The following is a 23,481-nucleotide window of genomic DNA, read 5'->3' on the forward strand; positions in this document are numbered from 1 at the left end:
TTCATAAAAACCATGCTGATGCTGAATACCCTCTGTATGCCTAGTACTGCAGGAAGTCCTGAGTATACAGTCTCCTAAGGACTGGTGACTTGAAGTTTTGACTTTAAAGTTTCGTGACTTTAAGGATTGGTTTAGGATTTGTGGATTTTGCTGGTTGGGGACATGCAATTTTTAGGGAGCAGTTCCATTTCTAGGAATTTATCTGAAACGTGCACAAAAATTTAGCTCTAAGTAGGTACACAGTAACAATTTTATAAAGTGAAAAACTAGAAATAGCCTTAATGTCCAACTCTAGCATATTGGTTAAATAGGTGAAGAGACAAGTAGAATATTGTGCAGTCATTCACAAGGAAGTATGGAAAGATGTTTATTATTATGTGAAAACAATATACAAAACAATATACAAAACAATATTTGCATATCATAATTATATATACATATATATTTTAAAAACTTGAATGCTAATACACCCAAATATTAACAGTGGATACGTCTGAGTGGTTTTTACAATATTTCTTAGTTTATATTTCCTTTTCTAAATTTTCTACAATAAATGTGCATTTGTTTTGTGAAAAAATATAGTAATATATGTCTTAACTTTTAAATTATTTGATAATGTTATTAAGGAAGGTCTTCTTTACTAGCTGTGCCTCCCTTCCCATCCTTCTCTCTTGACTCCATTCTTGATCACTCCCAGTAACCATGGGCTCATCATGCTACTAACATTTATTAACCTCAGAGTATCCTCCTATGTAAAGTGATGTAAAGATGAATACTCACGTTCTCTAGGTGATTTGCATGCACGCCAAATTTCGAGGTGCGTTAAACAGGGAGTTCTTCATCTCCTTCCATTATCTATTCTCTTTTAATTCTTTTCATCCCTAGTTTGGGAGGGTTTAGTTACACTACGTGCGCATGCGCACTCCTGACGGCTAGTCATTGGGGCCGCTCAGCCGGGAGGTCCCGCCTTCTGGCCGACCATTGGACGGCTCCACCAGCTCGCCCCTGATTGGTGCGAGTGGGCTGGGCCTCGCTGCCTCTCAAAGTTGGCGGGAAACCAGCCACCCAGTGTAATGGCTGCAGCTGTGGCCGACTCTTTTTCCGGCGGCGGCCCGGCGGCGGTGAGGCTGCCGTCGTCACCGCCGGTCAAGGTGTTGGCGGAGCAGCTGCGGCGCAACGCGGAAGGCGGCCCCGGCTCGTGGCGGCTGTCACGGGCGGCCGGCCGCGGGCCGCTGGAGCTGACGGCCGTGTGGATGCAGGGCACTGTGGTGGCAGCGGGCGGCGGTGAGGCGCGGCTGCGGGACCCGAGCGGGGCCTTCTCGGTTTGCGGCCTAGAGCGGGTGCCGCGAGGCCGGCCCTGCATCGCCCCAGGTAATGGCCGGAGTCTAACTGGGGACTGACCCTTGTTTTGTGCAGCCAGAGGGCAGGGTCTGGTTGTCCCTCCTCCGGGGCTTTGCTGCTGCCGGTTTCCCTCCACCGGACCCTTCCTTCCTGTCCCACCCCCAATTAAGCACGTCATCCAAACTGATCTGACGATGAGCATCACTTGCAGCCAGGTTTTTAAAAGTGTAGGTTTCTAGGAACCTTAACCCAGTCCTTCTAGTCGTAATCTCCAAGGAGGGGATCCCCCCAGCAGTTGTATTTGTAACAAGTCCCCTTCTGGTAGGTGATTTTTCCCCCCCATCAAGTTTTGGAAAATACTTTACTAGGAAATGTCTGTTTATCTGTAATGTCTCAGAAACCCTACAGGACGCCAAGGAATGGGAAGTCCCACCCGCACCTGTCCTTTATGGAACTGCCTTAGTCTGGGGGTCACTGAAGTTTGCGTCTTTTAAACCAGTGATGCTCAAACTAGAGAGTGCATCAGACTCACCCCCAGGGCTGGTGAAAACTGGCTGGGCTCCACCCTCAAGCCTAGTGCCTGCAGGTCTGGGCTGGGATGAGATTTGCATTTCTTACCCAGTCTGGAGCTGAGGTGTCAGTGGTGTTGCTGGCCTGGGTGTCACACTTGGAGAACCCCTGGGCCAGAAAGCTAAGGGAGAGATCACCCCTGTGCTTTTCTGACGACTGTATTTTCAGCATTAGTTGAATTCCTAGCCCTGTCTCTTTCCAGCTGAGCTGCCTGGAGCACTTAATATTAACTTTTCTGGACCTGTCCTACGTCTGTCAAAAGGGGCTCATAATTTCTGCCTGTTGTGTGGATTCAATACATAAAACGCCTTCACACAGCTCCTGGCTCATAGTGAGGGTTCAAACACCTGGGACCATTGTGCCTTCCTCTGAAGTACTCCTGTTCCCTTCTTGCCCTAGCCCTTGCCCCATGCTTCAGCCTCCCTCCCTCTGTGCCCTCTGCAGCAGCGTTAGTCTGACACAGGGTCAGTGAACTACAGGCTGCCCCATCTTTTCACATGGCTGCCAAACTAAAAATGGTTTCATGGTTTCAAGTGGTTGAAAAAAATTAAGAGTTTTTCATGACACGTGAAAAGTATACGAAATTCAAGTATCAGTGTCTGTAAGTAACGTTTTATCACGACACATTCATTTTTGTAATATCTAGGGCTGTTTTCACAGTACAAGTACAGACTTGAGCTGCAACAGACACTATGGCCTGCAAAGCCTGAAATATTTTACTATCTGGCCCTTTAGAGAAAAATTTGCTGACCCTTGGCCTAGCGTGTAACCCAAGCTGCTCGGTGTCTCCCATGTCTGGTTCCAGCCCCGGCATGATGCTGGCACCAGTGCTTCTCTGACTTACCTACTGCCTGAATGCCTGCAGCCCGGGGCCATGCCATTTCCTCTTGTTAATTAATACCAAGTCTTAATTGACAAACCCCAGTTAACTGCCTTCAGGCAGGGAGCCAGGAAAGTAAGTAAACAGGCCACTAAAACAGAGTAATATCTAGGCTTGAGCACAGTTTGCCAAAGGAGCAGAGGAGGGACACTGGTTTGTAGGGTCAGGGAAGCCTTACTGAAGGAGGTGACTCTGAAGGATGTGCTGGAATTAACTGGAGGGATCAATCCTTCCAGGCTCCCTAGGACTGAAGGGGATCCTGGATGGTGGGACTTATGGTTTATATATTTATCCTCACCTGAGCACATTTTTCTTCCCCATTACTTTTAGAGAGAGAGAGAGAAACATCAATTGGTTGCCTTCTCATATATGCCCCAAACTGGTTATGCACACCTACCGGGGTCAAAACTGCACCCTGGGTATGTCTTGACAGAACTGAACCTGTGACCTCTCGGTCTGCAGGACGATGCTCCAACCAACTGAGCCACACTGGCCAGGGTGGGACCTTCCATTTTAAAGCCAGAACAGTTGGTCACCCTATGTCCGTCTGAGGCAGGAGATCGTCCAGGTCTATGGAATAGTGTGTACAACGCCTTGGAGGTGAGAGCCCTGTGCCTTTGGGAAGCCTGCCACAAAATGTGGAGCAGCAGTGAAAGTTGGGAGGGCTCTCATCCTGCTGAGCTGTTTGTGGAAGGACCTTCCTGTTTCAAGGTAGCTGTTAGCTATGTTCATCATATCTGGGCTATACGCCCACTGCTTTCTTCTCTGGAAGCAGAGAAGTGTATGGAACAGCCAGCAGTGTGTTTCCATAAATGTCAGGTGCTGCATGTGCAGAATTGAGTCAGAACTCTCCCTGCTCTCAAGCTGCTCCCAGCCTGCAGGGCAACAGGGGAGAAACAAACAATGACCTAGACTGCATTGTGATCAGAGGGTTCTCAAGGCTGGAGCTGCATTTGAGACAGATCGCTGTGGTAGTGCGATAGTGTTGTTTGTGAAGAGGAAGCAGCTGGAAGTCATTGAAGTGGCCAGGGGATGAAGGCCTGACCAAAGGGAGGGAAGGGGAAAGGGAGACAGTGGAGAGACGGGAGGGAGAATGTGTGGGTAGAATGAACAGGACTAGTAACCAGGTTGTCCAGTCTTGGGGAGGAAAGCACACATGCCTTCGAGCTGGTCCCTCTGTGGGTGCCTTCATAGTGGGTCTCCTGTGAACCTCTTCTGGTTGGGATCCCCTTGGGCTTGTTCTTTCTTTCCTGCATCTTTAGTCATTCTCTTTTTGAGGGTTTGATCTCTACCAGCATTTTAGAGCCATTCAGAGGGTACAGCAAGTGTATTTCTTGAACTAGCCTCTGTCACAAGGAACCTCCTGTTACTTGCTCAGTAGAATCTGGAGATGAGTTCAGATAAACCTAAGTACATCCTTTCAGGAGTTCAAAACCAGAGGGTCAGGTGTCAGCTTGCTTGGCTTCCTTCAGTCAGAGCCCTGGGGCCCATGTGCAAACTCAGCCCCGCTGTTGGGAGCATTGCAATTGAAGTGGCCTTGAAGGGACATGCAGCGGGAGCTGGCAGCGTGCCTGCCCTTCCGGTTGTGTTTGGGTTTTTTCTACACAATTGAGTTTTGTGTGGTTAAGACCTGCCAAGTTTTACTTTCAAGGAGAACCACTTCCCCATGGGAATGGGAAGAGAGTCGCAGTTAATATGTCATTAGATCCTCTTGATGGCAGCCTGCCTTCTTCTTGATTTGCTTATGTGTGCCCAGCTGGTGATCTGGACAAAGCAGGAGGTGGCAGGGGAGCAAGGGGGCTGCTGTAGCGTGCCCAGCTCTTTCGGCAACATTGAGGGAAAATTGGATTTGCTTTGGGGTGGCTAGGGGGCTATCTTTGCAGAAAGAGGGCTGGTCCCATACACAAAGACCAGTCACATACTCTGTGGCATTGAGCAAGGAGTAAGGACAGGAGACAAGCTTAGGTTTTCTGTTCCTTCCTGAGGGCAGTCTGTCTAATTGTAACATACACTCTGATGTGAGTCTCTTCCATTCCTTGAGTGTGATTGTTTTGCGCATGATGGTAGCTTGCTGCAATTTTTTTTAGCATTTGAAAATCAGACACAAAGAAGATACACATGTCATGTTCCAAGTTAAATATGGAACTTCGTGTCAACATATATACACACCGATCACTGACTGCTTTGACAATTTGATCTCTATCATCTGCTTTTTTTTTCTTTAATGTCTCTGAGTTGCCTCTCTGATAAAGTTAAGCCCTCTGAAGCACTGAGTGTGTTTTGTTTTTGTTTTTTCTATCAATGTGAACATTACCATGGCCTTCTTTTCTTGTAGGAAAGTACGTGATGGTAATGGGAGTGATTCAGGCCTGCATTCCTGAGCCATGCCTGCAGGCTGTGAAGATGACAGATCTTTCTGATAACCCTGTCCATGAAAGCATGTGGGCACTGGAAGTAGAAGATTTGCACAGGAATATTCCTTAGAAGATGTTGTTGGAGGTGTCATTAAAAACAACTGCAATTCTGAAAGGTCTTAGGTTCTTATACCATGTGAATTTCACGGACATTGTTCAATGTGTATTTCTCAAAAATTTCTGGGAGAGCTGTGCTTTGGCTCACCAAGGAGTCCAGATGTAGGATTTCTAAATGCTGGGACACACACTCCAGTTCACTCAGCCCCTGCTGCCCCTGTGCTTTGACGGCTGTTTGCTGATGAAAAGCAGATGTGTTCATTCTCTCTCTCTGCTTTGGTTTATGTGTGTTAATTCTCCCTAAAGCACACAGAAATCTCCTAGTGGAGATACTTTTTCTGTTACCACTGTGACCCTGTTTTATGATGCAGACTTTGAATCTCAGTCTTTGCCCGTGGTGATTAAAGTGAATCTCAGTCAGGTGCGGCTACGGGCAGGAAAATAGAGTGTGTGAAAGACGAAGGACGTCATGGCCCATGTCTTCTCCATCAACAACATCCAGTTCGCAAGCTGAACGGTTCAGCGGCCTGTCCAAGACATAGCTCTCTTCTGACCACCACTCCGCCTGACTGTCCATTTCCCTTAGATGTGGCTGATGGTAGGAGATGCTGGAGTGCTTTCAAGATTTCTTCTTGAAACTAAAGATTGATTGAGAACAACTCTCAGGCAACTGCTAACTTCTGCCTCTTAACTTTTGATGAGACACTGCAAGGGAGCATCCTCCTGGTACAGAGTTCTTACATTTTTGGTACAGAATGACCTTTTGTTGTGATTGTATTGAACACTGGGTTTCTGCTCTCTGCTTCTAACCCAGCCCTCTTCCCCTTAGATTGTAAATGTCAGAGGAGCCAGGTTTTCTTCCAGCATTGCTGTAGAGTTTTGCTGCATTATTGATCATCTACCACTAATAAATTGTTTTATATGCTGTATGTTTTTTAAATAGACTTTTTAAAGAGCATCTTTAGATTTATAGGAAAAAAAGAACAAAAAGCGTATAGTTCCCATATTCCCCTTTCCTCAGTTTCTCCTATTATTAACATCTCGTGTTGGTGATAACACTTGTTATAATTGATGAGCCAACATCGATACATTATTATTAACTAAAGTTTGGGGTCACTCTTTGTGATAAACAGTTCTATGAGTTTTATACTTATCTGCCATTATAGCATCGTCCCATATAGTTTCACTGCCCTAAAAATCCTATGTGCTCCACCTGTTCATCTCTCCCGTCCCTTACACCTCGCAACCACTGATTTTCTACTATCTCCATAGTTTTGCCTTTTCCAGAATATCACATAGTTGGACTCCTACAGGATGTATTTTTTTTCCAGACTGGCTTCTTTCACTTAGCTATATGCATTTAACATTTCTCCATGTCTTTTCGCAACTTGATACCGATTTCTTTTTTTGCTGAATAATAAATACTCCATTGTATGGATGCACTATGCTTTGTTTATCCATTCACCTCTGAAAGGCATTGATTTGATTCCAGTTTTTGGAAATTATTAATAGAAATTTTTAGAGAGAGGGGAAGGGATGGAGAGAGGGAAACATCAATTGCCTGCCTCTCACACACACTCCGACTGGGGACCGAACTTGAAACCCAGGCATGTGCCCAGACTGGGAATTGAACTGGTAACCTTTTGCTTTGTGGGACAACTCCCAACCAATTGGACCACACTAATCAGGGCTGTGGACATGTTTTCAGCTTACTGGGGTAAATGCCCGGGAGCACACCTGGTAATCATGTGGCAGACCTGTGTTTAGCCTTGTAAGAAACTGCCAGTGTCTGTCTCAGTTCATTTGGGATGCAACGACAAACACCATGGACTGGGGGGCTTAAAACCAGTTGAGCCCTAGCTGGTGTGGCTCAGTGGATTGAGTCCCAGCCTGCAAACCGAAGGGTTGCAGGTTCAGTTCCCAGTCAGGGCACATGCCTGGGTTGCAGGCCAGGTCCCCAGTTGGGGACATGAGAGAGGCAACCACACATTGATGTCTCTCTCTCTTTCTCCCTCTCTTCCCCTTTCTCTAAAAATAAATAAATAAAATCTTTTAAAAAAATTTATTTTCCACAGTTTTTTCTTACATTAACATGGCACATTTGTTAAAATTAATGAACCAATATTGAGACATTATCATTAACCAAAATCTATACTTTAAATTTATATTCCCTTAGTTTTTTTCCCCCTGAATTTGTTTTTACTGTTCCAGAATCCCCATTACATTCACTCCTCATGTCTCCTTAGGCTCGTCCTGGCTGGGGCAGTTGACCAGGTGCTTTGATTACACGGACATTCAATGTAGTCTATGGGGTCTCTGTTACAGGATTCTTAGGTTAAAGCTTTATTCCAAAATTATTATGGAGTTCCCAAAAGTAGCCCTTGAGCTGGGTGTGTGGTAGGCCTCTTAAAACCTTACACTGAGGCTCCCCTTATGCAAAACCTTTTCTGCTACGAAACTGCACCAAGTTGCTGAGAATCTCCAGCCCCGTATTCTGCCCATTGGTCCCCACCTAACTTCTGGTAAATAATGCCCGGTTGAAATTCTAATTGGGATGGTATTGCTTCCTGAGCAGTGAATGAACTCAGGAGTGTGGGAGGTAGGAAAAGGATGGTGCCCTGGGTTTTGCTGACAGTCCCTGCAGATTGCCAGTGGCTCCCAGTGGCTTCTTTGGAAGTGTGCCACCTCAGCATGTTAGCTGAGCTCTTGTGGTTTCCCTGAATATTAATAACTCTCACTGTTTCGGCTAGCGTTTCCTCATTGACATCACCAAATGAAAACGCGTCTCGGGTAGGGGTTTTAGTGTTCTGGTGCCAAATCAAAGTCGGTTTATCACCAAGCACCCCTCGCCAGACAAGGGCAGGCTGTGTGCTTGGGCTGTGCTGCTTCCCTTTTGAAATTGGCTCTTTTCTAAGAACTGAAAATAAGCACCCTAGGCTGTGACTTCACTTTTCTTGGAACTGCTTTACATTAGAAGAAGAAAAAAAAAAGAAAACCCTCATTTAGATGGTTTTGGATCTGAGTTCCCTAGTTCTTTCTGTTGCGTATTCTTGTAAAGCTTATGTTTTACCACAAAAATCTTATGTATCAGGTGAAGAAGGAAGGGGAAAGAATGACCATGTGAACTAGTTGTGTTTTGCCTCCCGGTCTGTTTGCGTCGGATTTGATGGTCAAGGAGAAGAAGGACTTGGAAGACGCACTGTGTGCACTTGTCTTCAAGTCCCAGGGGTATTGGTCGTGACAATGTGGCCCTGAGATCTGTCAGGCCACCAAACAGCCCTTGTTGCCCAGGCTGGTGTTGCTAAACATCAGGCCACAGTCAAAACTCACTGAAAAGCTGCCTCTCTGCAAGAATAAGGGTGAAAAATGCATTTTCAGCCATAGTGACCTACATTTAGCAGGCATCTTGTAGCCTGTGCAAAAGAACACCTTCTAGGGCCCTCCACCTGCTTAGGATAAAGGAGAGACTTGTGACAACCAGACTTCAGTGCTGATCCTTTCCTGTCTGTGCTTGGGCTTGTAGGTCAGTTTGTGAAATGAGGTAATTGGTACCTGCTAGGTTCATGGAAACCGCGTTAGAATCCCCTTCTGAGAGCAGATCTCTGCGTGTAGAGAGGCACATTCTCTGTCTACACTGGAGGGGCCTCCAGTGATGTGACTGTGTCTTATTTATCTCTCTCTCCACCCAGCATCAGGCCTTGTATAACATATATATGGGCAGTAAGTAAACGTTCAGTGAATGGTTGGCTTTTAGGTAGGAGGACAGAGGAAATATACAAGCAAAGGCACAATGTGTTCTTGAATTTACACTTGGCACATGCAGTTTTCAAATGAAAGGAGCCCTTGCAGTCCATGCCTAAGTGTAGCTTTTAAGTCAAGCACCCTGGGGTATTTTGTAACCAGGCTGAGGGTGCTTGCTAGAATGTTTTAGAATGTTCTGAAGTGCAGATAAGGATGACTTGGTAAAGACAGAACAGTCTGGAGGAAACAAGAGAGAGACAGCTGAGTCAGGGGGGAAAAAAAGAATTCTAGTCCTACAGGAATCATTAACCATCCCTGGATAAAGAATGCAAATTCAACCAAGAGTTATGTGCCAGGGACTGTTAGAAGTTTTCTCCTGTGTACTTCATTTTACTGTGTCGCTGCCCCTATGGCTATGGAAACAGCAGCCAAGGGGATGGAGGTCCTTTGCCCAAGAGCATCTGGCCGGCAGACTGTGGCAGAGAGGTCTTGGGCCAGTTGGTGTCCCATGTTGCTGGGGAGGTGGCCAGGGCCTTCATTTTGAGATGGCTCTTACAGAGAAACTCCTCAGACCTGCTCTGGAAGCTCATGGCCTTTTTTTTTTTTTTGAATGTTGGGTAGTACAGTCAGCCCTGTGATATTCTCCCATGAGGGCTGCTGTCTCCAATGCTTTTTTCTAGGAGGATTGTGTCAGCAGTCTTGCTTCCTCAGATGCAGCCTTCTTAGACCTCCAGTGAGAGCTCATGGTCTTTACATTTAGGTGCTAGCACCCCCTGCTGGCCTGTGCCGTCCAAAATGGGATGGTAGCTAGGGACCACAGAAAGAAGCAAAGGAACAAAACGGTGCCATGGGCTTCCCAGCTGTCCACCCCAGGGGGTGTTGCCTATTGTGGCCAACCCATCTTGGGTGTAAGGGGTGGGGCAGGGCATTGGATTTGGCAAACAGATGGGTTCCAGGGGTCCTGCTTTGAGCCCCAGCCCTACTGTTTATTAACAGGGTGAGCTTAGGAGAGTCACTTCCCCCTTTCAGAGCCTTATTTCTGTCATCTGTAGTGAAGGGGTGATTTGGAGTCAGAGAGGTGAAGTAGCTTGTCCACATGGCTGTTAACTGGAATCCAGGCAGTCTGAGGTGAAAGGGCAAAGTCAGTACCATTTGCTCTGTGGCACCATTTGCCTAGCAGGCCTGTGGCCTTGTTAAACAGGACGGCCACTTTACTCTTCTGAGCTTATTTCCCCAGGACTGGAAATCACTGGAAAGCAAGAACAGAATGCGAGTAACCACTCCCTACAGCCAGGAGCAGAAGATAACTTTGGAACCAACAGCCCAGGGGCCACACAACAGCAACCCCACCCTTTTTAAATCCAATAAAAGCTCAAAGCCCCCGCCCCTCAATGCTGGTGTATCTCTCCACACCATGCCCCTCTCCTTTTTTGAAGAGTGAATAAAATCTTTACTCTCTATACTTTCTTCTCTCTGTGAAATCTTTCACAGCCCCTGTCACCCACCACCCTAATATTAGGTGCTCAAAAAAAATGTCCACTTCATCGGTCTTTCTGTCACCAAGCACTTCCTCAGCACCTGCTGGGCCCCAGACTCTGGGGACACACAGTAAGCAGAAGACACATGGCTGCTCCCCGTGAAACACGGTGTTCTCTTACCCCTCAAATCTCTCTGACCTCCCACTCTGCCTCATCTCTCCTGTTTACAGCCTCACCTCTGCTTTTAGGTACTCAGGGTTGGATTGGGCTCACCAGGATAATCTCCCCAGTTCAAAGGCCTTAATCTGTCTAATCACATCTACAAAGTCCCTTTTGCCACATAAGGTAACATTCCTAGGTACCAGGGGTTAGGACATGGACTACTCTTGGGGGAAGGCATTCTGCCTATCCAGCCTGCCTCTGGCCCCTAAAGATGCAGGTCCATCCCAGATGGTAAATCCATTCACCCTGCCCCATGGACCCCGAAGTTCTCACACCATTTACATCATCAACTCAAAGCCCAAAACTCATCATCTAAATCATCTATGTCATGGTGGTGGGGTGAGGGGAGAACTCTAGATATAATCCATCTGTGAACCTGTGGAACTCGGGAAATAAGTTAATCTGTCACCAGAATACAATGGTGGCAACCTACAGGGGATGTAGTCTAGTTCTGTACCTGATCTAAGGGACCAGAGACATGATATGAGCAAGAAAGATGAAGAAGTAATGAGGCTTTAGTGCCTGGAAATACCAAACTATTAAGTTTCCCTTCCTCCTAAGCAAACCAGAAAAGGAAAGGAGTTTCCCAGACCAGTGGTTAGCACCTAAGTCCGTTCATTGAGATGAGGAAAGAGCAGAGCCAGAGTTTTCATTAAATATTTAGTGTCTGTTTTGGAAAGTAAGTAAGACTCAGGTCTCCACATGCACAACTGTGCTGCCTCTGGGTGCAGAGACTTTCCCAGAATACTACTGAGTCTGGGCATCCTGCATGTGGACCTTGGGGTTGTAGGGGGTGTGACTGATTACCAGCCCCACCTGGGATGCATTCAACCTAGTCTCAACCCTATCTTTAATTAAAATCTGTGTGGGTGGGCTCAGGAAAATCTAAGTGTTTAGAAAGCTCTCCGGTGAATCCTATAACCAACCATGTGTAGCAGCCATATACCTATGGTTTCCTGGCCTGAGGCAACTGGCCAGGAGTCAGCTGCCCCTGTGCTGGTGGACTGCTGAGCCCTTTGCCTCCTCTGGTGGGGACCCTGGAGTCCTGAGGATCTTGGCTTCAGCCAGAGGAAGGAAAAATGAAGAACTCAGGAGCCCTTAGGTCCAGGACCAAGGGGCCACTTGTCCCCCAACTTCCCTGAGCAGGAAGAGAAACAGGATGGAAAAAGCTCATACAAAGGAACTGAGCTAGACCACCCACTGGCTGTTCTGGGCAACCTGGACCTTCCTTGGTGATGGGCTGCTGCTAAGGGCAATAAAAGATAGAGATGTCAGGTTTCCCTTTGTTACAGTGAGCCCACTTAAAGGAAAACATTAAGTGAGAAATAGTATGGGTGGTATGTGAATGACCTATGTTTGCATAGACAGTTGACTTTCACTCGGTGTTATAGAACAGCAACTTTCAACCTTTTTCATCTCACAGTATACATAACTAATTACTAAAACTCTGTAGCACAACAAAAAATATATTCTCTGCTGATCTGACAAAAAATAGGTATATTTTTTATTGATTTATAAAAATAATAACAGTAATTATCTACACTTTTTTCTCCAAAGTGACTTTTTAAAAAATCAGGTGCCTATACTTGTACATAATGATTTCTGGTACCAAGAAATTACCAATAATTAACCAATCAGATGTGACCTTATTATGCAATATGACCAATAAGATGCAACTTTATTAGATGTATGACCTATATATTTATGGTTTGAGGTAGGGCATTCATACCAGCAGCTGTTGTTGTGTTGGCTGTCTTCAGTTTTTAAATTTGACAATGTAAAGGAAAAGAGGTTAGTGCCCCTGACTAAATGGTTATGTATTGCATGTTTTAAAAATTCTTGTGGCATACCAGTTGAAAATCACTGTTCTAAAATATAATTGCACTGTCCACTAGCCTTGTGTAGCTGTTGAGCACTTGGCCCACTGTTAGGGTTGCCAAATTTAGTAAATAAAAATACAGGATACCTCCTGCTCCTTAAGCATGGACTGTGCGTGGCGACTTCCCTCCAAAGAGGACACTGTGGAAAGGCGTAGTGAACAGAGTAACTTCACAACAGAGATGCCTGACAAACACATCTCGGTCAGGTGATCCAGGTCGACACCAACAGTGGTAGGTCACGTTGACAGTATGTGCTCTTTGTATGACATGATGAGAATGGCACTTTACCTCTGTGATCTACCTCTACCAAACCCATAACCCCCAGTCTATTCATGAGAAAAACATCAGACAAATGCTAATTGAGAAAATTCTACAAAACACCTGACTCTAGTATTCCTCAAATGTGTCAAGGTCATCAATAACAAGGAAAGTCTGAGAAATTGACACAGACAGGGCAAACTGGATTGCCGTAGATCTGTGCTGATCAATACCACAGCCACTAGCCCCACGTGGGTATCTAAATTAGGTGGTGCCTAAGGAGATGGGATGTCTCGATGTGACTTGGGATCCTGGAGAAGAAAAAGAACTCTAGGAAAAAACTAGGAAATCTGAAATAGACTATGTTCTTTAGATAATAATAATAATAATAATAATAATAATAATAATAATAATATATTAACACTGGTCCATTGATTGTAACAAAGGTATCACACTAATGTAAGATGTTAATGATGGGGGAACTGAGTGTCAGGTGTATGGGGACTCTGCTCTTGTAACCCTTTTTCTGTAGATCTAAAATAGTTCTGAAAAATGAATTTTATTAGTTAAAAAAACTCAGGCTGCCCAGTTAAATTTGATTTTCAGATAAACTAATATATTTTTAGTATAAGTATGTCCCATGCAATGTTTGGATTTAGTTCTACTAAAAAATTATCTGTTTATCTGAAATTCAAATTTAGCTGGGCATCCTATATTTTATCTGAATCTGAATTTAAACATCCACATGCGGCTGCTACTGGCCAGCACAGGTCCTGAGCTGTCTGGCTTGCCCTCATATCAGCAGTTAAGAAAGCAGGTGAGACAACTGAGGCCCTGAGAGGTTCTAGACTTGCTTAGAATCTTCTAATTCCACCTAACCTGATTCCCGCAGAGAAGGATCAGTGCTCTATAGGAGCCCTGTTTGGCAGTGTTGGGCCTCTTGGAGGTCTGGAGAGGCATTGAGGATGCAGAGTCTTTGGTGGGTGTGACAGCTGGGACTGGCGCATGGGGCCATTGGTCAGGGACCATGGTGCAAAGGAACAAATAGGCACAAACCTAGCAATTTGTCTGACATGGCATGGTTGGGTTCTCTGTTCAAGGCCTCACTGGGCTGAAATCAAGGTGTTGACTGGCTGAGCTCTTTTCAGGAGGCCGTGGGAAGACTCCATTTCCAGTCTCTCTCCAATTGTTGGCAGAATTTGGTTCCTTGAAATTAAAGGGCTGAGGTTCCCATTTCTTCGCTGGCTGTCAGTTGGGGACTGCTTCTAACTCCCAGAGGCCACCATCATTCCTTACCATGGGTGGCCCTCCATCCTCAAGCAGCAACAGGGTCAAATTCTTGTGCTTCCAATCTCTGATTCCCTTGTCTGTCCTCCAGGCCTCAATTTAAAAAATATATATTTTATTGATTATGCTATTACAGTTGTCCCATTTCCCCCCGACCTTTATTCCCCTCCACTCTGCACACCCCCTCCCAACTATTTTCCTTCCCCCCTTAGTTCATGTCCATGGGTTGTACATATAAATTTTTTGGCTTCTCCATTTCCCATACCATTCTTAACCTCCCCCTGTCTATTTTGTACCTACCATTTATGCTTCTTATTCTCTGTACCTTTTCCCTCATTCCCTCCCCTCCCCACTGATAACCCTTCATGTGATCTCCATTTCTGTGATTCTGTTCCTGTTCTAGTTGTTTGCTTAGTTTGTTTTTGTTTTTAGGTTCAGTTGTTGATAGTTGTGAGTTTATTGTCATTTTACTGTTCATAGTTTTGATCTTCTTTTTCTTAGATAAGTCCCTTTAACATTTCATAGAATAAGGGCTTGGTGATGATGAACTCCTTTAACTTGACCTTAACTGGGAAGCACTTTATCTGCCCTTCCATTCTAAATGATAGCTTTGCTGGATAGAGTATTCTTAGATGTAGGTCCATGCCTTTCATGATTTTGAATACTTCTTTCCAGCCCCTTCTTGCCTATAAGGTCTCTTTTGAGAAATCAGCTGACAGTCTTATGGGCATTCCTTTATAGGTAACTATCTCCTTTTCTCTTGCTGCTTTTAAGATTCTCTCCTTCTCTTTAATCTTGGGTAATGCAATTATGATGTGCCTTGGTGAGTGCTTCCTTGGGTCCAACTTCTTTGGGACTCTCTGAGCTTCCTGGACTTCCTGGAAGTCTATTTCCTTTGCCAGATTGGTGAAGTTCTCTTTCATTACTTTTTCAAATAAGTTTTCAATTTCTTGTTCTCCCTCTTCTCCTTCTGGCACCCCTATGATTCCCCTATGGCACCCCTTGGATGTTGGATGTCCCAGAGGTTCCTAAGCCTCTCCTCATTTTTTAAAATTCTTATTTCTTCATTCTGTTCTGTTTATTTCTTCTGTCTGCTCCAAATCGTTGATGTGAGTCCCTGTTTCCTTCCGTCACTGTTGGTTCCCTATACATTTTCTTTTATTTCACTTTTTCCTCTATTTTGTGACCATACTCAACCATTTCTGTGAGCATCCTAATTACCAGTGTTTTGGACTCTGCATCTGATAGGTTGGATATCTCCTCATCGCTTGTATTTTTTTCTGGAGCTTTGGTCTGTTCTTTTCATTTGGGCCACTTTTTTTTTGTCTCAAGCATGCACTTGTTATGTAATAAAGGGCGGGGCCTTAGGTGTTCACCAGGGCAGGGCAACCCACATTGCTGCGTTGTGGCACTGTATATGGGGGAGGGGTCCGAGAGGGAACAATGCTGCTTGTTCAGCTCTTGGCCAGCTTTCAGTCACTTCCTCCACTACCCCCAAGTGAATTAGGCCCTTCTGGTCCTGATTCCCAGGTGGGTGGTTTTGTGTACATTCTGTGACCCTGTAAGTCTCTCCAATGAACTCCCCTCTGAATCTGGGAGTTTCTCCCACCTCCTCAACCCCCACAGATTTTTTCAGTCAGAGGTTTTGAGGCTTTATCTCCCCACACTTGAACCCTGGGTTGGGTAAGCTTTCTTCCTCCCAAATTCTTCCTCCCAGTTTATCCGTAAATGAATGTGGTACTACCTGCTTCACTCGCTCCAGTCTGTCAGATGCTGCCTTGTGGTGAGCCCTCTCCCCACTGCTGCCCATCTCTGCCCCTCTTACCAGTCTGGATGAATGTTTCTTCTTTAACTCCTTAGTTGTCGGACTTCCATACAGTTTGGTTTTCTGGCAGTTCTGGTTGTTTTTTGTTTTTAAATTTGTTGTTGTCCTTTTGGTTGTGTGAGGAGGCACAGTGTATCTACCTATGCCTCCATCTTGGCCAGAAATCCTGTTGGATACCCAATTTAAAAGACTTATATTATAAGGTCAGGCCCATCCACTTCAAAGTCAGCTGGCTTGGGACTTTACATCTCCAAATTCCCTTCACAGCAAGGCATACATTAGTGTTGGATTGAGAAGGTACATATATATAAACCAGGCTGAGAATCTTGGTGGGGGCAGCTTACAGTTGTCCTCCACAAGGACCTGGCAGGTGCAACAGTGTGAGGAGTAAAGTGGGTTCTAGAGACAGACAATGTGGTTTCCAATCCCAGCTCCACCACCATTCAAGGTGTGTGTGGCCTGGAGCACACAGCCTTCTTGAGCATCTGTTTCCTCCTCTGCAAAATGGGAATAAGAATGAGCCTGTTAAGCTCGTCATGCGGACTGTATCTGACAGACTGATGCTCTTCTCACTTCCCGCGGCCAGAGCTGCACAGCTTTATCCTCACAGGCATGAGAATAGTCTTTCCCTAGTTCCCCCCCACCCCCCATTCTCTGCCTTTCTGGCTCATGTCAAGGCTCTTTAAAGAGTATGAGCTCACTGCACTGGGATCTCAGTCTCCCCAAGTCTGGCAGGCTGGACCAGACTTGGCATGGGAAAGAAATGCCAGTGGGAAAAAATCTTTTAAAAAAAGTATGCATGTAGTAAAGCGTATATCCAATTGCAACATAAACATAATTGCACTCATTGGTGTGTGTGAATGAGGCCAAGGTAGGGAGTGTTCGGTAGGTCGAAGTTAATTTCCACCCACTCATTGCATGGTCATGAAGATGAGACCCTTGGCATTAGTGTTCAAGGGGAGGCATTTTGCCATAAGCATCCTGTTTATTCCATGGTTATGGGCCTCTGGTACCCAATTTGCTTGAAAACTTTGTGAACTTATTAATGGAGAAAGAAAGAATGAGGAATTGTGGGTAATGTGAAAGCAAGCAGCCAGTTTTGCAAAAGTTCCAACATGGGTGGTTTATAACTAATTGGAAAAACATGTCTCTTTTCAGTTGCCTTAATCCTTTTTGCAGGGCCTGGGCCTTAAGTGTTCCCCGAAGGTTTAAGGGGGTGTAATTAGCTCCCAGAGTAGTGACCAAAGAGGCAAAGAGCTCATGCCTACATGTGAGGGTCCTTCAGGTATTGCCAGCTCAGTCTGGGGCAGCAGGGACTGGGTCTATCACCAGCCTTCCTGGCTAGGGCAAAGGCGAAGGTGATAGGCATAGCAGAGAGGGGATTCATTCTGGCTTTAAATTTGGCCTTCAAAACTAAAAGTTCTGGACGCAGCGTTTGGGACTCAAACAGAAAAAGGGAACAGCCAAAGTTTAACTTTTTACTGAGCTAAGGACTTAAACTCTTTGATTATAATAAGCACAGTATTTGGGTTCTTCCATCCTTTTACAAAGTTATTTTTAGAAAAGCAAAAATTGATGATCCTGTTCCTGCTTTCTCTTCCTCATTGGGTTTCTCTGTAAGAGAACAGTTCCAGGGACAGATTGCTGGCTGGGCCATGGCCCCACCAGTATCCTTAACAGGGACACCTCTGTCAGCAGAGGGAACTCTGCCCTGACTGACACTGGTGGTTCCTCTGGTCCAGGCGCTGTAGAAACAAACGCCTGACCTGAGGGCCCCAGGTCAGAGAGACCCCATGTGTCCCTGTTCCAGCTTTGCCACGTCTCACTGCACCTCATCTCTCAGAGCAGAGCTGCTGTGGTGTCACACAGGGGAGAACAACACTCCCCCTCCTTAGGGTGGCTTCAGGATGAAAGGCAGCACATGAAGCCCCCCCCCCCCCCTCCAGGAGAGGGCTTGGACCAAGAGGTGATACTGCTATTAGAGTTTTAAATGTTTGCAGTTTCCTCTGTCTCCACTTCCTTCCTGAAGACCCACGAGGCTTCACAGGAAAGGAAGGGACTTTCAGATCCCAGAGCACAGATGGGAATGGCTGTCTGAGTTAGTCTGGCTGCCTAGAGCCCAGGGTGACTGGGCTGGGCAGTGGGTTATATCCATCAGGGCTACCAAGGCACAGATGGCCAACTGAGTGCTACCAGCCATCCTGCAAACACCACCTTTGTTCTTCTTGAGGAGGTGCTCCCACAGTGACAAAGGGTTGTTGGGTCTTGTTGTGCTCTGGACAGGCCACTTATAGTAACACTAAGAGGACAGACTGGGTCCTGAGCCTCCCAGGAATTTTTAGCACAGAATACCTACAACAGGTCCTAGCCTTTTGGCACTCTCCCCTCATGTTACTATTAATTCCACAGTTATAGGAAATGGACCTGCTCTGGCTGAAGTGGGCTGCTAGTTATTAAAATAGTGGGGGCAGTTGCCCAAGGTGTTGAAGGCTCCATTAGGAAGTGGCTCTGAGATGGTTATTCTAGACCTAGGGACTAGAATAACCTATTTAGAAGGGCTCCGTGGCTGGCCAGTCCCTTGTTTTATGGATATTGGCCTCTCTAGTCCCCTTGAGATAGGCTAATAAGCCAGGACAAGTGGAGCAGGGAAATTGAGACAGATAGTTAAACAAGTAGTTTGCAGCCATCTAATAAATTGCAAAATCCTATCATCTGTAGCCACATACACTTAAGAGTAAGTGGTTTACACTTCTCCCCAACAAGAGGGTAAATAGCTTAATTCACCCTACTGAGGAAGATAAGATACTGTAATTTGCTGTGCAGAATGCATACTTTTTGCCCAAATTTTTGAGGGAAAAAGAAGGGTGCACATTATATATGGGCTGTACATGTATTCTCATGTGTAGTGTGAATTATACATGGGAATCAGCACTAAAATGTGAGTGTACATTATACACAGCAAAATATGGTAGATAGCAGAAATCACCCAAAGACAGATGAAGTTAAGGGAATGAATCTTATTTTGGTACATTAGCATAAAGATGATGAATATTCTATTGAGATCCTCCCCAAGACCTTCCTTAAACCCCCAAACTTTTAAAAACCCTCAAAAGGAAGGTCCCTGCACTCACTCTCCCTCCCTGAAGCATGCCTGTGTCTTTTCCTCCCTCCTCTTCTTCCCTCACAGTCATACATCTCCTAAACTCTGAGGGACCCCACAAGTCTTCCAACCAAGGAGCAATGGGCAATGGCAGCTTGTCCTGGGGTAACCCCCTGACCCTGTCCCCAAGGGCCCCTTTTTTCCGACTTTTTAGAGAGCTAAAGCGACCCCACCTAGGCTCCTTTCCCCACCTAGTCCCTCCTTCCCCTGTTGCTTCTTCCATCCTAGGCCCTTCCTAGTTTCACTGTCCCCAGCTTTAATAAACATCCTCAAAAAATCACCTGGACTCATGTTGTGATATCTCTCCTGCATGACGTCAATAAACCACACACTACTGGCCGGCCCTTGGCAGACCTGCTCAGGGTCAGGTCCCATTTCTCGTAACAACCTGAGAACCTGTGTTAAGTGGCTCTGAAGCAGGACTACCTACATAATTTGCAGGGCCCAATATTGAAAGAAAATGCAGGGCCCCTCGTTCAAAAATTAATATCCATGATGGTGACAGCAGAGCATTCAGACAAGTGCAGGGGCTCTTCTGAGTGCGGGGCCCTGGCCTTACAGTTTGTGTGTCCATGAAGTCTGATCTGGAGAGTTCAAGGCAGACAGCTGGTCTGCAATGCAGATAAATTTGGTAACCCTACCCTTTGGGTGAGTTGCCTCACTTCTTTTCTGAACTGTTGACTGACTAAGGCTAGTGAGATGAGCAGGATTTGCTGTAGTCCAGGCTGAGAGGCTGGCTGAGTGTGATGGGCAGTGTGTGTGTGGTGGGGGCGGGGGGTGGGGAGCTGTGTGAAGCAGGGCTCCAGGAAGCATCTTTTCTCTAGAACAAGAGGTCCCTGAGCATGGGTACCCAACATGGTCATGTGCCACAGGGTTCAAAGTAAAATTCAAAAGACTGACATTTCCTGCAACTTCTTTGCCCATGGCCAACCTTTGTGAAAACATCAACTTTTCTTTCTTAAGTGAGATTTCAAAATGAACTTTTGTGGGTGGGAAAAGAGCAATCCCTTTCTTGGAGAGCAATTTGTATTTTAAGAGAATGGGTCAGCAGTTGCTAAGGAAACCATTGTTTGCACAGTTTGGCTTATATAAATTATTGGCAAAAAAAAGAAAAAACAAACGCCATTTTGTCTTTTCTCCCAGATGGTAAACAGGAAGAGAAGCCTGTGACTGGGTAAAGTGAGTCATGGAGTGTGGGAGGCTCAGATCCTCATAGGACTCCTTTTACTTGCGGGCTCCTTTCTAATTTACCCACCAAGCTCCAAATCAAAAGACAAATCTGATTAGGTAGCAGCAGACAAAAGGTTGTCTGGGTAAGTGAATGGGAGGCCTGAAGAAGTCTGCAGAGGTTTCTTCTTTCTTATTTTTTCTTTCTTTTTAGGAGAAAAGAATCTCTTGTCTTATGAAAGTGAAGCCAGAAAAGTCAGTGTTCCTGCTGCCTGTCACTACCAGAACCAGCAAGTAGAGACAAGGATTGAATATTTATGGGCGCTTTATTCAGATGCTGATGATCTAAGAAGACAGTGGGTTATGCACCCTAAAAACCATCTTCACATCTCATCTCACGCCAGCCTTTTTATAAGGAGAAGAAAAGGGTAGGTAAGGGGTTTGGGATAAAAAGGTTAATCAGATAAGAGTTGCAGCAATTTTCCTAGTATTTCTTTGTCTGCTGATCAACAATTCTTTATCTGTGTCACTCACGTTCCCTCCCTGGAGAACAATGGCTCAGATACCACGTCAACTGTCAACACTTGCAGACCCACTGGGGCACAAAGGTTGAATTGCTTGTTGACGTCCTGAAGTCATGTAGGTCATGCATTCCAGTTCCTGGAATAACAGCTTTCCACAGGCATTAATCACTTAAGCCTATTGACTATAACTAGATCTAAAATCTTTAACTCTTGGGTTCCCCTACCAAAACCAAAATATCATTTGCAATGCTTTTCTTTTTTTTTTAAACTAGTCTTTTCTAAAGAATTGAAATATAACATAAAATGCACATACCATGAAATTCACTCCTTTTTAATTTATATAATTCAGTGGGTTTTAGTAGGCACAAGGTGTGCAATCATCACTGTTATCTAATTCCAGAATATTTTCATCACCCTGAAAAAGAAACACCATACCCATTAGCTGCTGAGACAGGCTAATAAGCCAGGACAAGCAGAATGGGAAATTGAGACAGATAGTTAAAGGGCCAAGCAGTTTACAGCCATCGAGTAAATCGCAAAATCCTATCTTCCCTAACCAAGGATACCTAAGAGTAAATTTTATACTTCTCCTCCCCAGTCAGAGGGTAAATATTTTAAATCACCCTACTCTGGGAGATAGATAGCAGACGTCCAATTACTAGCATTTGTGCCCATCACACCCAAGGAAGAATGGAATCAGGGGAATAAATCTCATTTTGGTACATTAGCATAGAGCTGATGAACATTCATATGTTCTATTGAGATCCTCCCCTAAGACCTCCCCTAAACTCCCAGCCTTTAAAACCCTCAAGATGAAGGACCTGGTGCACTCTCCCCTTCTTGGGAGCACACCTGTGCCTTTCCCTTCCCCTCTTCTTCCCCTCAGGCATGTTACATTTGCCTTTCTCCTAAGCTCCAAGGATCCTTTTTCTGCCTGTTACTGGTTTCCTGAGCTTACACAGCCCAGTTAGCTCACTTCTACTACTTTTGTAACTTTCTGAGTAAACTTCCTCTTATAATTTGAGTTCCTGGCTCCAAATTCTTTCTTTGTCAAACTCAAGAACCAAGGTCCAACTTTGCTGGTACCAACTGGTGGTGTTTCATTGCCTAAATCACCGGTAACACTGTCTTACCCCCACAATCTTCCTCCCCCCCCCATGCCCTGGCAATCACTAATCTGCTTTCTGTCCCTTTGGATCTGTCAGTTCTGGACATATCATACACATGGAATCATCCAACATGTGGCCTTTTGGTCTGGCCTCTTTCACTTAGTGTATTGTTTTCCCCGTCCACCTATGCCGTGGCATGTATCAGTGCTTCCTTCCTTTTCCTGGCAGAATCATACTCCATTATATGGATAGACCACATGTCATTTGTCCAGTCACCAGTCAGTGAGCGTTTGGTTTTTTCTACCTTTTGGCAAAGGGGACTTCCTGACACCTAGTGAAACTGCAGGAGTCATGGAACTGGACTTGTGTCTTAGAAAACATTTAACTGGAAGTTAGGAAAAAGATAGTACAGTATTTGGTATTTGTCATTAAAAAATGCCTTTTTCTCAGTTTTTAATTGTTGCATTTGAAAGTATTGAAAGGTAGCAGAATATGCCACCCTCAAATATTTGTATGTTTCTTTGGCATAAGGATTATTTTGAGAAACAGTAGACACAGGAGAAACTCTGAAAACAGAGTAGAAGTTACCCTTTTGTAAGGGAAACTTATATTTATAAAGGAAATCTTCATTTGAAAGGGTGTCTCTCTCCCTCTCTACCTGGAAGAGATGGGTGACTAAATCTCAAGAGACTCTCATCAATGACCAAGGCATAACAAATAGCTCTGCATAATGAATCGTCCTTGTTTACCATGCTTTTCCTGGTAACCGCCACATAACTGGCTTCCAACACCTTTCTTTCTCTTGTCTTTAGCTGAAGATGGTATTTAAGCTGGTGGTGCAGGACACCTTGGGAGTTAACTCATTTTTCCCCAAGTATTGCCTATGTTTACAGGAGGCATTTGTTAATACATTTCTGTTAATTTTTATCTTGTTAATCTGTATTTTATTACAGAGGTCTCAGCCAAGAACACAGAAAAGTAAAGGGAAAATTATTTTTCTTTCCCTGCAGTTTCTGGATGACTCATATGGAACACACAGGGATTTCCTATTTGCTCTGGAGCCTGCAGATAGGATCCTGGGAAAACTGGCAGAAGCCAGGGGACAGTAAACATTCTTACCAAAGTCAGGTCTCCTGGAATTCTATCTGCACTGCTCAGTTGAGAGAGGAAGGTAAAAAAATTTCACGTCTTTTCCTTTCTAAATTCAGATTAGCAAGAGAAAACCATTTAAAAAAATGAGTTCTTGGGATTGTTCCTCATCCCTTTCAGCAGATATGGGCTTCCATATAAAATCATTTCTCTTAGATGTGAACGGTATCTTTTAATGTCTCTTGCACAGAAGGTCTGATGGTGACAAATTCGTTCATCTTTGCCTGAAATTTTCTTTATTTTGCATTCATTTTTAAGAATGTTTTTGTTGGATAGAATACTAGGTTGACTAGGATAGAATACTAGGTTGACAGTGTTTTTTTCCCCACCGGTCATTCTATTTTCTTCTGGTTTCCACTGTAATCTAATTAATTCAGTGGTCATTATTATTGCTGTTCCCATAAATGTCTCTTTCAACC

The 23,481-nt window shown here is 44.9% G+C and overlaps 1 protein-coding gene and 1 non-coding gene across 3 annotated transcripts in view; one reads left to right on the top strand and one right to left on the bottom strand.

The window, feature by feature from the left end:
* The first annotated feature begins 1,056 nt into the window (after positions 1 to 1,056).
* Positions 1,057 to 23,481, top strand: part of RMI2 (RecQ mediated genome instability 2) — a 47,079-nt gene continuing 24,654 nt past the window's right edge. The window contains exons 1-3 of one of the 2 annotated variants that reach the window (XM_071222315.1): positions 1,057 to 1,371; positions 20,495 to 20,708; positions 22,924 to 23,084. In XM_071222315.1, the coding sequence (XP_071078416.1) occupies positions 1,074 to 1,371; positions 20,495 to 20,708; positions 22,924 to 23,084 (673 nt within the window). In that variant the 5' untranslated portion in view covers positions 1,057 to 1,073. Of the gene's footprint in view, positions 1,372 to 5,126; positions 6,680 to 20,494; positions 20,709 to 22,923; positions 23,085 to 23,481 lie in introns of those variants that run through there. The other variant, XM_053929208.1, reaches the window with a different exon arrangement.
* Positions 9,612 to 9,738, bottom strand: LOC112315094 (small Cajal body-specific RNA 4). Its single transcript, XR_002975858.1, has one exon. It is a non-coding gene; the product is annotated as a small Cajal body-specific RNA 4 (non-coding RNA).

The sequence above is a fragment of the Desmodus rotundus genome, chromosome 1 (genome assembly GCF_022682495.2).
Source record: "Desmodus rotundus isolate HL8 chromosome 1, HLdesRot8A.1, whole genome shotgun sequence".
Taxonomy (NCBI): domain Eukaryota; kingdom Metazoa; phylum Chordata; class Mammalia; order Chiroptera; family Phyllostomidae; genus Desmodus; species Desmodus rotundus.